This window comes from Triticum aestivum, chromosome 6B (assembly GCF_018294505.1).
Source record: "Triticum aestivum cultivar Chinese Spring chromosome 6B, IWGSC CS RefSeq v2.1, whole genome shotgun sequence".
NCBI classification, from domain to species: Eukaryota; Viridiplantae; Streptophyta; class Magnoliopsida; order Poales; family Poaceae; genus Triticum; species Triticum aestivum.
The window spans coordinates 493,155,498-493,171,993 of record NC_057810.1 but is presented as its reverse complement, the minus strand read 5'-3'; the positions used below and the strand labels follow the sequence as shown (position 1 = coordinate 493,171,993).

The window sequence follows — 16,496 nt, the reverse complement described above, 5'->3', positions numbered from 1 at the left end:
ATGAAGCAAGGCCGGTACCTGTGAAGAAGGCCCAGTGCATGTGAAGCTCGCCGCCCCGTGACACTCTCACGTAATAATGAGTGGGGTTGTACATGCCCCGGAGTCTTAGGGGTGCCGGCCTCAGGCCTTGGGGCTCCCTCCCACGCCCAGTGGCAGCACTTAGCTCCGCGCTGGTGAGAAGACGTCCAAGACTAGACTAGGTGCCGGACGCGGCCTTTTGTTTGCTTTCATTGCTTTTCCCTTGGTCGCTGCTTTCCCCCGCTGGATTTAAGTTGAACTCGAATTTGAGATTGGCGTGTGTTGGGGAAGGGGTGCTTAGTCTCGTTCGAGCAATCTCTCGCGTTTCGGTTACAATCTCGCCTCAGCTGCCTCCCCTCGTGAGCCCCTCGCAAGCCGGATCTGGCCTAGCTTGCGTGCAGCCCAGACTGCCGCCGTCATGCCCCCTCCGGAGGTTTTTTCACTGCAGATCCTACGGATTCGATCAGGAGGCGTTCGAGGCACCACAGCCTCCCACAAATTATCTCAGGACCTGCGCAGGACGAAGGTAAACTAACCAGCCGGCTCATCACCTAGCCAACCACTTGGCACGGGCCTATGGGCAACGTAGCATTGACCAGTGCGCTAAAACATTGGTTTTACATGAGGGGCACCCCCTCCCAAAATGCTCTCACAACCATCGGGACAAAAGCCTGAGTTCTATTCATGCAGGATAAGGAAACAGGAATGGTGTGCTATCAGTCAGATAAATCCCCCAATGCATCCTCAGGAGCGCCACCCGAGCTATCGCTGGCGCCGCTGGCCTCGCCATCGCCCTCCGCATTGCCGCCAGCGGCGTCAGGGCCGTTCACCACGCCGCCCTCGTCGGCGGCCACAATCACGCCGTTGTTGTCTGAAGCGACGGCCCTGACAAGGGCGTCCACGTTGTCTTCCACCCAATACGCCAAGTCGTCTTGGATGGCCTGGGGGACTGGGGCGATGGCAGCGTCAAAGTCAAAATGAGGATCCATATTCCGGAGATGGCTGAAGACGCGGGAAAAGGCGTGCCCGAGCAAGGCTCGGCTCCTCTCCTCCACCAACCTGTTGGCACGAACCGACCGTGCCTCCAGCTGCGTCACGATGTCGGTGAAGAACTGAAGGTTGCTGGCGTAGTTAATGGCACGCGGCTCACCGACGGCCGCCTCGCAGATGTTACCTAAGGCCGTGTTGGCCCTCTCCCGAAGCGTGGTGAGCATGGGGGCGTGCTCGTGTTCCAAGAGCCGCCGCTGACGCATCTCATCCGCATTCTGACGGGCGACGGCCTCAACCTCAACCACCTGTTGGCGAAGAAGAAGCACCTCGGCGCGGGAGGGAGTTGACTCCCCCTGCGCCGCCTCGAGTGCGGCCTGTAAGGCATCAACCCGCCGCGTCGCTTCCTCCAGCCTGGTCCTTAGGACGGTGGTCCTACCTTCGGCCTCGGTCCAGACCAACTCCAGCCTCTCCGAGAACTCACGCTCGAGATTCAGGCGCGCCGTCGCCACCTGATGTCCGACCTCCTCCGAGACACAGGCTTCCCGCGCTGCAACGTTGTCCTCCGCCCGTGTCACCCAGTGCTCCCTCGTCTCCAGGCGCTCGTGCTCGCGCGCGCGTTCGACGGCTTCCAGCATCAACGCCTCCTCACGCTTCTAGAGCTCCGCTGGGTCGCCGGAGGCCACCTTCATCGACGCAAGGGCCGCCTCGCGCAGCTTCGCCTGCTCCTCCGGTGAGCGGCACCAGGCCAAGAGTTCCTGTGCCCGCTCCTCCGTGGCCTCTCGCCGCCGGTCAGCTTCCCGGGCTTCTTCGACGGCCTGGGAACGGGCCTCCCGAGAGGCCGCCAGCGACGCCTTGGCCTCCTCATCATCAAGATCGCGCCGACGGTGCGCGAGGGCGGCAGCCGCCTCCAGCTCGCGCCTCTCCGCAACCAGCCGAAGGCCCTCAGCCTCAAGGCGCGCATCCTCATCAGCGAGTTCCTCACCAAGCAGGCTCACAGCGTCAGCCGCCCTCCGGAGGAACCCTTGGCGAAGGGCGCGACGCTCCCCGGCGCGCTCAAGTACGTCCTCCACACCATCATCCGCCCCAAGTGAGCGTTGTGGGGCGCGGATCAGCATTCCCCCTCGGGCAGGGGGCTGGGGGCTGGCGCCCTTGGGACGGTCGGGCGCACCCTGCCAGAAGCCCGACCTAAAGCCAGTCCATCCCCGGGTGAAGAGCGCAGGGAGTACCTCAACCAATCACGATCCACCACCAGGCGAGAGGCCCACGACAGGCTGGCTATGCCACGAGAAGGCTAGCGGAGGAAGACCGCGGAGAGCTCGAGGCCGCGTTGTGCTTCGGGATGACTCGTCTCGCCAACCGGCCTCGCCACAAGGGCCCGGCTACTCGGGATGATTGAAGATGACGGAGGAGGTGGGGGCGAGGGGGATGGCTCCTCATCCACCTCCATGAGCTCGGAAGGAAAGGCCCTGCGAAGCAAGGATCAGGAAAGGCAACAGAAGAATCAGGAGCTAGGAAGGGAGAAGGCTTACTCATTAATGGCGTAGTACTTCCTACGCTTCAGCAGGCGGCAAGGGTAGTCATCGCCCAGGGCCTCCCTCCTCTTCCGTAGGGCCTCAAAGTCCACGCGGAAGCGACCCAAGAGTTGAGCGCAGGGGTCAGCTTGCGACGAGGAGGAAGCATCGAGGAGACTCGCGTCGGGGGCATCCGCCTGATGCGCCCTGCCGGTCGCCTCACCAAGAAGAGCGGCTGGGGCCTCGGGAGCCTCAGCCGCAGGCACTGCGAGCGGCCGCTCGCCACCCTCTACTGCGGCAGCACGGGCCTCGGGGGCTGCTCCCTCATGAGCGCCGCCCAGTGCTGTCACCTCGGCGAGGGCACCCTTGGCCTCCGGAGGCTCATGCCTCCCTGCCCTGCCACTTGAGGAAGAGTCGCCCCGGGCGGCTGCGAGGGCCACCACCACCACTGGGTTCTCGCGAGGCCCCTGGAGGCCAGCAGGGCGCGGCCCCCATTTGTCGAAGATGGGCATCTGGCTCACAAAGTCGCCTCTGTTCGAGCAGAGGTACAGCAAGGCCCCCCCTTAACGAATGTCGCCGGGGGAAGGATCCCCAGTCAAGACCAAGAGCACCTTCCTCAGAGCTTCAGGCATCAGGTCCTCTTCCTGGAGCCGCATACGGTCCCCATGACCGCTGAAGGCCCACATTCGATGAGAGTGGCGCTGGAGAGGGGCGATGCGGCGTAGCAAGAACTCCTTCACCACCTTGGGCGCCGTCACGCCAAGCTTCCTCAGGAACTCGAAGCGGTGCCAGACGAAGGCGAGCCGGGAGCTCGCGAGCGTCTCCTGGCCCCAGCCTGAGTTGGGGATAGCAGGCGAAGATGGCTTCGTCAGCAGGGGGCTGGGCACCCCTACGTCCACATACAGCCACCGCTCGCGAAACCCAGGCGCGGACGGAGGAAGACTGAAGTCAATTCCAGAAGCCGCTGTCTCAGGCGCAGCGATGAAGCTCACGCACCCCGAACATTGGGTGGGGTCAACAAGGCGCAGAGAGAAGAAGTGGCGCAGCAAGGCAACCGAAGGAAGGATGCCCGTCATTGCCTCGCAAACGAAGGAAAATACCGCGAGAAGGGTGATGGACTCAGGACCCAGGTGCATCATATGGATCTGATAATGGGAAAGCACGGCGTTGAAGAAATCAGAGAAGGGGGAACCAGTCCCGCCCACAGGGCGTCGGCGAAATACCGGACCTTGGTGGGAATCCTGTCAACGGAGAAGCGAGCGCGGGCCAGGCCGTCGTCCTCCCACACTCATTGAAAATGGTGGCCAGGGCTGAGCGGACCTTGCCCAGGCCTTCTTGATTGATTATGACCGGCCAATCGACGGCGGGGCCCGCCGTCGACGACGAGCGAGGCGGCGGCACGGGCTTCTTCCCTTTTCCCTTCCTCGGTGGAGCCATGACGACAGGAAAGGGATGGGGGAAGGTCCGAGATTGGATTGGATACGGAAGCTGGAGTTCGAGAGAAGGAAGGACAGGGAGCGCTCAAGCAGCAGAAAGGGAGCGGCTGTGTGCGGCAGCAAGTCCGCCTAGCAAGGCACGAAATAAGGAGGCGTGGGGGAACAGTGCCGCCCACGTCCAATCAACCGCCACGCGGCGCCCAAGGCCGCAGGCTGTTAGGGCCCGCGACGCTTCGCACTTGCCCTTTCGCCTCTCTGCTCGGCCAAGTTCGGGCGCGCCGTGGGCCCGGGGGCAACTGTCGGCGTTCTGGGAACGGGGGTCCCCAGACTTGCCTGCCTGCAGCCTGCGGCGTGGCTCAAAGGAGGCCCAGCACAGCCTATCTTCATCAACACAAGCTCAAGACCCTCGCGAGGGGCCAAGCCTCGCGGGGCAGACGACAAGGAGCTTCCTCAGGCATGGCCTCGTCAGGCTGGCTCATGAGGAGGCGAAGAGTTCAAGGCGGGGTACCTCGGGAGGTGCCCATGACGCAAGCCATGACGACCAAGGGCGCCAGTCGGGCGCCAGCCCGCGCAGTGTCCTCCTTTCCTCTTTGGTGCAAAGGGAGCAAGCGCAGGCGAGAGCATCAAGCAAAGGCGTCCATTTCGGTGCAACAAGACCAAGACCAGCCCAACGGCCGGAAGAAAGTCATTGTGGAGCCCAAGCCGGCGTCACCACCAGAGCCTTTGACAGGCGAGGACCAACTTTAGTCAGGATAAGTGTACCCGCTGTTCCCCTTCAAAATGGCCAATTGTTGGCGCCCTTCCCGCTCAATATTTGGGAAGAGACCCAGGGCCTTTGCCTATAAATAGGACTAGCCACCCCCAAGGTAGAGGCATCTTCTTGATCCTCACCGAGAAACCAGTAGATAGAGCGGTTGAACTCCTCCTAGCTGTTCGTCGCACCAACCAAGAACAGACCCTCGCGAGGCTGTTCTGCCTTGTATTGTTCATCATCAAGCCCAAGAGGCAATTCACCACACCACACACTAGAGTAGGGTATTACACCACAATGGTGGCCTGAACCAGTATAAATCTTGTGTCTCTTGTGCTGTTCTGTTTGGTAGTTTAGGTCCTAGCGATTCGGCGAGGAGCGAGCCGGCAGAGGGTTGAATCTCCGCGCGCACCCCAGTGTTCGAACCTCAAGGGTCTGCCGGAACCCGAAATCCGACAGGACCCCTTCGTCAGTCCGACATGGTGGGCGTGCCCGGGCGCCCTCATATCCGCCATATATTTGGGTTGAATATGGGGGTGCGGGTCAGCCCGGGGCGTTTGAAGGACCTGTCTGGGTCAAAAAATCGTGACCGGATGGCTTGTCCGGTCGCTTGAGACGGGTTTGAGGGGTCCGATTGTAGATGCTCTCACGCACCTAAGCATCTTCCATGCAAAAAAAAATCAGGTTTAAAAAAGTTTTCCGGTATATTTTTTAAAATTTGTTATTCACCATGGGAGCAGATGAGCTCGGAGCCAAATAGACACCCTCATAAAGATAGTTCTTTGTTTCAGCTGGCAATTGCACTGATCATTTGATTTCATTATACTAAAACATAATCACATAAAAATCATTTTGTATGTTTACAATGAGGAGTATCTAAAAAAATATTTTTTTAATAAATTTTATCGGTTCAATAGCGGCACCTCCCTTGGGAATAGGAAGTACGTAGTACTAAATTCGAACTTAATCCATTTCAAATCCAATCGAATCAAATCCGCGCAAACTACTTGCACATAAATGTGCCACTATCCTACGTTATCCACTGTCGTCCCGTCCTATGCCATTGTGCTAATCTTTCGGGGCCGAAGACAATAACTACAGTAAACAATTGGACCCAAACGGCAATGTTTGTTATACGGTCAGTAGGTAAGCGACCTACCGTATGGCCGTGTATCAATACCGGGGCAGGGGGGGCGGTGGACCGATTCTCTTCTTTAAAAGGCCTCCGAAAAATCTCCCCGTTTCCTCCCAGCGCTCCTCCCCTTCCATTCGAGGAAATCTTTTGTCGCGGGGTTCGATTCGCCTCTCGATTCAGGCCCAGGTTTTCCCATCAATTTGGGTTCCATTCTCGCGAAAGTTGGGAATTCGGAGCATTTTCTGGTCGATTTGAGGCCAGCGGGGGTCGGAAGGTGCGACCCTTTGATCGAATCGGCCGCGCAAATGCTTGTATTCGGCTGTAATTTGGCTCCGCATGTGTGATTCTTGATTTGTGCTCGCCCTGGTAGAAAGCCAATTGGCGGTTTCTTGGCTCCAATCCTACCTTCGCTCGGCAAATCTGAAGCGCCGGGTGCTACGTCTGCAAGGAAGGCTGCCATAATCCGCGCAGTTTGGTCTTAGATGGGGACGGGATCGAGCATCCTTGGCGCGGATGCCGATTGGGGTGAGACGTCTCTCGGCGACATGCCGGAGAGCTGCGTGGCGGCGGTGCTGCTCAACCTTGACCCGCCGGAGATCTGCCAAGTAGCCTGCCTCAACCGCGCCTTCCGGGGCGCCGCATCTGCGGACTGCGTCTGGGCCGGCAAGCTGCCCGCTAACTACCGGTACCTTGCGGCCCTCGCAGCTGCCGCTGATGATGAGGGCGATGGCGACGGAGACGGCAATGTCAAGCCCTGCTCCCCTATATCTACTAAGAAGGGGATTTACGCCCGCCTGTGCCGACCTACTCCATTTGATGCCGGTACAAAGGTAGAACTATAATCTTTTATGGCAGCTTGTATTATTATGTCATGTACGTAGATGATTAATTGAACAGATATATCGGCTAATACTGGAAACTGGAGAGGATTTCTGTTTCCTTTTTTGTTCATGTCTGATTGGTTTAGCTGTAGTTCTTGCTTGAAATGAATTGTTCTGCTTAAAAGGCAACCATGCTGTCAATGGCAGGAATTCTGGATCGAGAAGAACAAGGGAGGTCTTTGTATGTCCATCTCCTCAAAAGCGATGGCTATCACAGGTATAGATGACCGAAGATATTGGAGCCACCTTGTCACAGAGGAATCAAGGTAATTTCTTCCTCTTGCTGACCTTTATACATTTTTTCTCTGAGATGTGAATTCCAATAGTTGCCATTGAAGAAACCATCTCAGCAGTTGGTTTTCTGATTCAGGTTTAAAGCCGTATGCACTGGAGTATCGCTGATATATTCTTTCTTAACTCCTAAAGAACCTATTTTGCATGCTGTTTTTTACTTCATTGCTGGGTTGTTTTGCTTAATCCTATTTAACTAATGTATACTCTTTAATGTGATTATATAATGCTGTTATACTCTGTAGCTGGTTAGGCTATTGCATAGTTTCATGGTATACTTAGTTGATAAGAGCCAATTTTCCAAATTAGGAAAATCATTTTGAAGTCAGCAGTTAACCTCAAAATGCCTAAATGTTGCTAATTTTGCAGGCTACTTGATTCCAGTCATTGGATGTTAACCTTGTATTAGCATAAACTAGAGTGAAATATGCAACACTACTAATTCAGGAGATAGTGATCAGTGAGAAGTAAAACATTTCCTCTGACACAGATCTATTATGATATATTAAGAGACATTAAAATGAGTGTTCATATTTGCTCTGTGGGGCTGGAAATTCCCGTATTAATCAGCTAAAAAAGAGAACAACATACTATAAAAAGAAATTCCCACATTAACCGACTACAAACAGAGATAGATCAACAGAAGAGGTTCTCTGAAAGGAAAAGATATATTGGAAAATATATGGTGGCCTGGTGGGAATAGAATTATTTTATGAAATAACCTTCTTGCCTTGAGCGTATGGGATATGGAGAGTGAATAATCTGAGTGAGACATGGTCACACATTAGAGGGGGACATTTTGATGCATAGATAAGGTATTTAAAGGCATATTTTACTTTTGCATTTAAAAATTTGAATACACGTATAGTGCCTTAAAAGAGTATTTATGTTTTCCCTTTGTCTCAAAGTTATTTAATTTTGATGTACATTGTAGTAATTTGTGTTGCTTTGTACTGGCATTACTTTTTTCATAAGTGAGGTATTCGTCAAGTACGTTTCTAATCATATCCTGGAGTGTACCTAGTATTCCATTATAAAGCATTTGTATGTATTGATGTTTTCTTGCATATAGTCAGCCATATACTGGGTTTAGGGTTATCAGCTTCAGAGATTGTGACTTATGAAACGCTTGATTACAAGTTCTACTATCAGGTTATTAGTCTTGTTATTTTTTCTACATTTCCTAGTCCTTCGATCATTTCATCCTTCATGTTATATTTTTTCCTACATATTCTGGTAAATGGAGGTTTGCTGAGTTTCTTCCGTGTGCTATTTCAGATTCCATAGTGTTGCCTATCTTCAGCAAATTTGGTGGCTTGAAGTGGGTGGGGAGCTTGATTTCTGCTTCCCTGCAGGTTCATACAGCCTGTTTTTCCGTCTTCACCTGGGTCGAGCGCACAGACGCATGGGTCGTCGGGTTTGTGGAACTGAGCTCATTCATGGGTGGGATGCCAGACCCACGCGGTTCCAGCTCTCAACATCGGACGAACAGCAGGCTACATCGGAGTATTATCTAGATGGACCGGGAAGCTGGATTCTCTACCACGTGGGTGATTTTGTCATCTCGAACTCGGATGAGCTGACCAGCCTGAAGTATTCAATGATGCAGATTGACTGCACCCATACGAAAGGTGGTTTGTGCGTTGATTCAGTTGCGATATATCCGAAAGGGTATCGGCGCGAGAACATGAACACGGTCTACATGTGATGAGATTTTGCAGAGTGGCTGCAGTGCTGCAGCGACACGAGGCAATTCAGAGGGAGATGGCTAGTATTTTTCCTGTCCATTCTTATCTGAAGGTCCTTGTATATATCATTTTCTTTCTTCTTCCTTTCTGATGAGAGTTTTGCATTTTGTTCTGTATTCTTTGTAGTGATAGTTACACAGCTAGGGAGGTAGGGGAGATCTAGAAGCAGGTTAACTTGACATGTTATTTGCGGAGTGCACAGTACTAGTCGTGTAATAAGCGGTCAATACCATCTTCATCTGTAACTTTCATCAGCATACTGATGTTTGGCGAGCTGGGTGTTCCTCCGCGTCGCCCTATGATTATAACTAATTTTATCTTCTTGGCCATTTGGGTTTGTTTTCATGCATCAGCTTGAATGTATGAGAATGATACTATCGGGCTGATGTTGATGTGCTCGGAGCGCCGGTGCCTAACCTTGGGATCGGGGACATTTTTGCCATCAAATTTGTTGAATACATATCTAAATTGGATGCTAAATCTGAAAAAAAAAACGATTGGTTGCTTCCACTTTCTCACCTGGGCAGCAGATGCCTGTAATTTCATACTACTACTTTATTTTTTACTAAACACAGAACAAACATATACTCACATACACATACATACACTCATTCCGGTTAACAAACGCACGCACAGCCTACCACTAGCAGCCAAACATTCCACCGGAACGAAATAACCCGTTCCATGGGGCATGCTACACCATGGCAGTTTTGAGAGGATTATGATCATCAAAAACAATCTCAAACTCTTCAAGTCAGATTATGCTACACACAACAGGGCTCTCAGATCAAGATCTTGGAGCTCACATAACCACAAACTAGGGCTGCAGGCACACATAAAATTGCGATGACATTAACTAGAGGTAGGATGAAACGAAATACATCGGAGTTGCTGATCACGGCACAATCAAGATTTAAGATGCTGGAACAGCTCAGGCAGATGGGCATTCGTGAGCTTGGTCCGTTTAGTTATCTCGCGTTGCTTCTTCTTAGGCTTAGCCTTGGGTTTCACACCATGGATCTGGGCTGCTGCTCGTCGTTTGGTGGTGTCGGTCATCGGCTTCATGCCGTTCTTCTGGAGCTCCTTTTCGATATCAAACATATCACGTGGTAACTCAATCCCACGGAAGAGCTCCTTCAGGTCATCATCAACCTTGATCTTCACTTTTGGATCATTAGGGTAAACAATGTCCTCCTGTGAATCCATGTTTGACAACAGCCAAACTTCACCTGCTGCCTTCAGAGCCTAGAAGCCAACAATATGGGTTATAAAGATCTACGCAATGTATAACATATGTGTAGTAGTGTACACAAATCATGGCACTCAAGATTACCCATCATAAAGAAACATATGTACAGAAACACATGCACTCTAAAATTAAAATTTAGCTTTGCTCACACTCATGCTTTAATACTTCAATAGGCACCACATATTTAACAAAATTTAAGGGCGATTAAACTCGTATGAAACCAAAACAGGCAATAGATATGCTACCAGACCAAAAGAAAGCCATATGAAACAACTCTTATTTACGGAGCCCTCTTGTTGTTCAGAGCTTGCAGGACTGATTTGTGCCCTCTTACAGAATTACTTGGAAACTTCCTACATAAACAAATATTCTCATGATGTCAACACAACTCATGGTACCTCAAAACTGTCCAGGAGGACTGACAGCATTTCAACAAGGCATGACATTGGTAATTTTACCAGGTCTAGATGCTAAGAAACATGAGTGACCACTAAACCTCCCATCGTGGTACTCTGAAGTCCAGAGTTAAAATGAGAAGTATTAAGTACCATTGGGTGAAACAACAAATATCCAAGTAGATTGGGGATAAACCAAGCTTTAGGCACATGGCTGCAAGATTGATTGAAACATTACAAAGTCTGGGTACCATAAACAGTTAACCAAGAAACCACAAAGTATATCACCTTCAGGAGAATTAGGGTCACATATTCTCACCTGCAAATCTTCCAATACACTTGGGTATGCATCCTTCACTTCCACAACAGCAAGACCCTCCTGGTGACACCTTATCAAATCAAGTAGTTGATCTTTCCCCTCCAGATCATGCTTGGACTGCACAAGTTCCAACAACCAAATAACACTGACACCTCTTAACTAATTCAACTTCAAACAGAAAGATAAGTCTATGGACATAACACATTTCTGATGTTTTGTTCAGTAATACAATTAAAAGTATCTTCATATCAATTACAAAAAGAATATTATATATGAAGTAAGAAGCACTTAGAAGATTCAAGCTACGTAAAAGCATAACTAGTAAGTAGCAATTACCTTGTATGAGAAACGCCTCCCATCATAGTGTACTTTGAGGTTATTCCTCAGACTGTCAAAGACAGCCTTATTACCATTGATATCAACGTAAGTTGCATCATTTATCTGCTCTGCTGTAAAAGCTTGTCTTGTCTGCAGTAAAATATCGATTCCAGGAGTGAGACACAGCACTGCAGTTTATAAAGAAGGTTCACATAATGCTCTTGGTGAAGATATTTACAACTTCTAAAGCCAAAGAATATTAATGCGCACAAAGCAAACCATGGTAGAAAATTGTTATAATACTGTTCATATTTGCTTTTTATACTTCGAAAAACTGTAGGCGTAGGGAAGGCCCCGACAGTAGAATTTTATTAAGAACATAAATATTTACAAGAATAAATATACGACAGCTACATACAGAAGAGAGAGGAGCGGACGGGCTTAGCCCAGATCATCAAGCCAGCCTATAAGGGGAATGTTAGGCTCCTACTCCATAGTTCATTCTGAAAGGAAAAAGGGAAAGGCCCCACTTCAAGAGGAAGGGCAAAGCGCCTAAACTACGGTCCATTGTCAAAGATTTTACAGTTTCTCTGTTTTCAAATGCTCCAAACAGAGAAAGCCTCCATGAAGAAGGGTTTGCTGAAGGACCCCCTGGGTAAAACAATCATGTTCTCCATCCCCAGATCACTATCCAAATGTAGATTGATCGGCACCCAACACTCCATGCTCAAGTGGCAATTCAAGAAGAGGTGATCTCTGGTATCAAGGTGGCCATCCTCGCAGAGCACATAGTTAACAATTGTTCCTGACCTGGAAATTCCGTCTCTGCAACACGCCCTTATTATTGAGACTGTCATTAAGCAGAAACCAAACAAATGCCTTAATCTTGGAGGTGCATTTAGAGTTCCAGAACCGGTTTGAGAAAAATAAGGGCCTGAATATGATCGAAAGAGAACCTATAGGTTTTGGAGGCAGAGAAAGATGACCCCCACTTATAAATCCAAATGTCAACTCCAGTGTTATTAGGGTTATGCTGGAGAATCATCTACCTGAATTCATGGAATTCATCAAAAGCTTGCAAGAGAATCCTGAGAGAAAAGACGTCACTGACCGAGGCCAGAAAAGAAGGTGGAATAAATTATCAGCCTAAACCCTAAATATTAATTAATTCCACATGGAGAATCATAACAATTACTGGCATATAAACTCAACTAGCAGAATACTTCTTTTAGAATGCATTACCATGATGATTTGCAGGATCAACGAAAGAATTTGCAACGCCTTAACAGGGGAAGAAATTTGCCAGTTTACATTAGAGTGGGGAACAAATAATGTTCTAGCTTAGCAAGAAGTACCTTGTAAAGCAGTTCAATGACAAGTTTGATCTGTGCCCCAACAGGAGATTTCCTAATTGAATTAATATGTTGCAGCCTTTCTGTATCGTTTGAAAATTTAATAGGTTGTGCAGGCCTTGCTGGAGCAGATGGAGCATTAATCGGTTGGGCCCTGTGCTTTGGTTTTGTGGTTGAAGCTTGGCTTGCAGCTATGCTGGCCAAAGATGACTGGCACCTCTCCTGCTGCTGCTTAAATCTGGAGAGGCTGTCCTTCAGATCCATCTACAAATGGCATGCTCATAAGCAATTAGTGTAAAAATCATGAATGCAGACACCTGAACAGGAAAAAAAAACCTGTCTACTATGCTCTTCTCTACAAAGTAAAGCAACTAGACATATGCTATCAAACACTTAAATCTGGTATGAGGTGATACAATCTGAGTTGGTAAAGGCAAACTCTTGATGCTCTTACATAAATGCAACTAGAAATGTATCATTGCTGAGGTTTTGTGCAGCTATTTACACCAAATAATTATTATTTATTAACGCATTGCAGTTCCACATCATTATCTGGTGATGCGCAACAGAAGTCACGCCAGTTGCGGACCCTCTTGTTGACCGGAGAGGCATTGCACATTGCAGTACTGGCTTCACCTTTTGTAGCATTGACCCAGCCAGGCGCAGCGCAGGCCACCACGAGTCTGCGAAAGCTGAAGGAAGAGAAACCAGTCGCACCTTCCCTGTTTTTGCTGAGTGCAAGTGAATAAGCATCCCTGTTGTCTCATGTCCCCCTTCATCATCCATACTATGGATGACTTAATGCATTATCCATTGCTTCTCAGAGTTGAGATTCAACGGGGCATGAGAAATGTGCACGTGATGACTGGGTGATGCTGACCAAACTAGTTATATATATTTAGCTGTGTACCTTTTGTATTTTCCCCGTTCTATAAGGGGCTTTTTGCATATTGTACCACACATATACTGGCCTATGGCCACCTGGGAATACAAGTTGCATATTTCCTAACATGGTATTAGAGCCCTAGTTTTTTTTTTCTCTCCGGACGAGCAACTTGTGCTTGGTCCCATCTTGTGCCGCTGCCTCCTCCTCTTGGACGACTGATGCTGCTCCCGCCGCTGCTGCCTGGCCACCGCCGTTCTCCACTGGCGCCGCCACCCCTCTAGGTCCCCCATCCGCCGGCTCGACTTTGCCCGCCCGCGCCGGCTCCCAATCCGTCGTCCTAGTCCGCTCCAGCTGCTTCACCCGCCACGCATCACGCACAAATCTTGCTAGGGTTGCACCGCCACGCCTCAACGCCTCTCTTTCCCTCGCCACCCAGCCATGCACGATCACACCGGTGCTCCGTCGGTCGCGCTTCGTGTGCTCCAGCCAAACCTGCATCGCTGCTGCCACACGCTAGTGCAGCGGGAGAAATAGAAGCGAAGGGCAGAGGGTTTGGCGCTCGCTTGTGGAGGGGTCACCAACGCGCCAGCCTCAGTGCTACTCCGTTAGCCGCCGTCCACGTCAAGGGCCGCCGAACAACACACCCCGTGTCTCCTTCAATCCCACATCGCTGCGCCTTGAGGGCAAGGTTGGTCGCTCCATGGTGGCTGCGAGTGCTCACGGCGGGAGGAGCTACGCGTCGACCTCCCGAGCCCCGTTGAAGCTCGCACATGATCAGGAGGAACCCCACCTAGATCTAGAGGAGAGCCTTGACCTTGGCGACGACGCGAACACGTTGGTGGATGTGGACGAGGGCAGAAGGCAGCAGCGAGGAGCAGGAGAAGGTGGCGATGGCGACGAAGGCTGCTCTTTGCTCGGGAGGGAAGAGGATGAAGACCACAGCCTGAAATTTCCATCGGGACACAAATTTTGTGGATGGAGCGCACTCCAAAAATGGGCTTGCAGACTGCAAATATGGAGGCTGGAGGGGCAAGCATGGAGGGCGCTTCAAAAATTATGGCAATGAGTGTGGAATGACGAATCTACTAGAGGAACCTTTTGGCCAAAAACTCCAAACTGATGGTAAATATGGAGTTCAGACTGTTTTGACAATTTTGCTAGAGTTGCTCTAACAAGTAAAGAAAATAATTCAAATGTCAAGAGAGAGAGAGAGAGAGCCGTACCATTTGGTACAACTAATCCTTCCCCTGCTTCTCTTATTTTCAGCATCCATACAAGAAACCAACTCTAAAGACCGCTTGTAAGTGCCACACAGCAACCTTATTTTAAGACCATGTACAACTACCAACAAGAACATAGCAACCTTTTCTTCTACGGTAACATGTACACCGTCACAGAAGCCACACTTCTCACGCAATATGGTGCACAAGTCATGGAAGTTTTACTTAGTTAAACACAATGCATCATAGCAAGACACTTCGGAACCATCATACATCTCTTTGGGCAAATACTTCCTAAGATTATGCCTTTGCTCATCGTCACTAAAGCTGCCTAAATTATCCCCTCCCCTTTGTGTGCTGAGATATGCTAGCGCAAGAACACCTAATTCAAAGTACAATTTTGTCAACACAATTCTTCTCCTGCTGCTACTTTTATTTTCAGCATCCATGCAAGAAACCATCTCTAATTGACCTGACATGATTCTGCTACTATCTGCTTGCAAGATGTTGTGTACACACAAAAAAACATGCATGGCATACAACAAGACGGCGGTAGATTCTTTGTCGCAAGTTTGGATGAAGAATTACCTTCAAACTGCAAGAAGAACACCACTGCAATCAGCTGGAAGAGCAGGACAACCAGCAGTGCACAATCGGATAGAACAACAGGACAATCTAAAAAACCAGCAGCAGAGGATTAGGGTTCATGTCGAGCTGCTCCAATGGAGAAGGTTGTAAGAGGAAGGGGCGACGGGGAAAGGGATGGATATGGGGCTCAGGAGGAGGTCACAGGAATGGGAGGAGGATGGGGAGGTGGCAGGCGGCGGATGCCCGGGACGACGGCGGCGTCGAGCAGCCCGCCACCGCCACGGAGGCCGAGATGCGGGGCAGCGGGGAGGGGGGCGGGTCCAGGAGAGAGCGGGAACGGGGAGATGACTGCGGCGCGGGATGTTGGAAAGCGTACGGAGAGAGACGGAGGGCACTGACCTGCTCGCCGCCGGGAGTCTCTCCGTCGCGCTTTTGGATAGAAGGACTGAAGGACGCACGGGGTGGAGCGCCAGGCCGCCAGCCAATTGCACAAAACCGAGGCCGCGGGCGCGCAGTTTTTTCTTCTTTTTTTTTTAGGCAACCGCGGGCGCGCAAGGTAGTTTCGATACAGCTTTGGTATTGGTGGCCCCGATATTCAGAACTGAATTCCACAGCCACATTGTTTTGAACTAGAGCCAAAGCACTCTTTGCCACGTTGTTTTTCATTTGTGGGTTAGGACATCTCCTAAAACCTAAACCGGGCACCGCTTGTCCGTCTGCGGACCGGTGGAGACCAATTTGTTGACATCATGCGGGAGCTGGCCATCCAACCGTAGCAGTATAACTATATTTCAACAAATTGGACAAAAAATATCAAACACGACGGATTTTGGTTTTGTCCACCCATTCACCGGATTTTGTCAATTTTTCTTACGCCACTTTAGATTTTGATATTTCACTTTTGCCACTCTTAGTTGTTGACAATTATCACAATTGTCATTCTGTGGCAAAAGCAAAATAATTTTATTTCACTTGTGCCACTCTTAGCTTTTGACAATATATCATAATTGCCACTGAAATTTTTGATTTTGCCATGAAATGGCAATTGTGATAATTGTCAAAGCTAAGAGTGGCAAAAGAGAAATGTTAAAATTGGTTCAAAAATAAGTAAATTAAGGTGATTAATTATTATGTGAGGAAGGTTGGAAAAAGGGGTGGTGAGAAAAAATGAAACATGAAACCGTACATTCCATTTAATTAGTATAATATAGAGATGGAGATGTACTTCCTCTATAACTTTTTATAAGATGTTCTTAGAGTCTATGACGGTGTCAAAAACATCTGATATTAAGCAAAGGGAGTAGGTTATTGTAGTCGGATGTTTATTTTTGGTTTATTCTACATTAGCTTGGGTTATAATTTTGTTCTTGCGGTGCTTTCTTCGTTTGTAAATGTATATCATGTTGAA

At 49.8% G+C, this 16,496-nt stretch overlaps 2 protein-coding genes across 3 annotated transcripts; one reads left to right on the top strand and one right to left on the bottom strand.

Annotated features, from left to right (window-relative positions):
* The first annotated feature begins 5,882 nt into the window (after positions 1-5,882).
* Positions 5,883-9,090, top strand: LOC123137642 (F-box protein PP2-A13). The gene is made up of 3 exons (XM_044557463.1): positions 5,883-6,671; positions 6,870-6,988; positions 8,292-9,090. Exons 1-3 carry the CDS (start codon positions 6,324-6,326, stop codon positions 8,719-8,721), a joined length of 897 nt encoding a protein of 298 aa, XP_044413398.1. The 5' UTR covers positions 5,883-6,323; the 3' UTR covers positions 8,722-9,090.
* Positions 9,091-9,483: 393 nt separating this feature from the next.
* Positions 9,484-15,635, bottom strand: LOC123137643 (uncharacterized). Of its 2 annotated transcripts, XM_044557464.1 has the most exons (6): positions 15,488-15,635; positions 15,089-15,175; positions 12,398-12,658; positions 11,061-11,192; positions 10,725-10,841; positions 9,484-10,006 (listed from the first exon to the last, which is right to left on the bottom strand). In XM_044557464.1, exons 3-6 carry the CDS (start codon positions 12,656-12,658, stop codon positions 9,668-9,670), a joined length of 849 nt encoding a protein of 282 aa, XP_044413399.1. In that variant the 5' UTR covers positions 15,089-15,175; positions 15,488-15,635; the 3' UTR covers positions 9,484-9,667. The 2 variants fall into 2 exon arrangements, with proteins under 2 accessions (XP_044413399.1, XP_044413400.1); XM_044557465.1 differs by lacking the exon at positions 15,089-15,175 and having other exon boundaries at positions 15,488-15,634.
* Positions 15,636-16,496: the final 861 nt, after the last annotated feature.

Excerpts from the sequence above, each read along its gene's own strand:
- LOC123137643 (XM_044557464.1), bottom strand. The coding sequence starts at position 12,658 with ATGGATCTGAAGGACAGCCTCTCCAGATTTAAGCAGCAGCAGGAGAGG. Across the intron at positions 10,842-11,060 it reads GGAGGCGTTTCTCATACAAG|TCCAAGCATGATCTGGAGGG; the intron begins GTAATTGCTACT and ends GAACTTGTGCAG. Across the intron at positions 10,007-10,724 it reads GTGTATTGGAAGATTTGCAG|GCTCTGAAGGCAGCAGGTGA; the intron begins GTGAGAATATGT and ends GTTGGCTTCTAG.
- LOC123137642 (XM_044557463.1), top strand. The coding sequence starts at position 6,324 with ATGGGGACGGGATCGAGCATCCTTGGCGCGGATGCCGATTGGGGTGAG. Across the intron at positions 6,672-6,869 it reads CATTTGATGCCGGTACAAAG|GAATTCTGGATCGAGAAGAA; the intron begins GTAGAACTATAA and ends TGTCAATGGCAG. Across the intron at positions 6,989-8,291 it reads CTTGTCACAGAGGAATCAAG|ATTCCATAGTGTTGCCTATC; the intron begins GTAATTTCTTCC and ends GTGCTATTTCAG.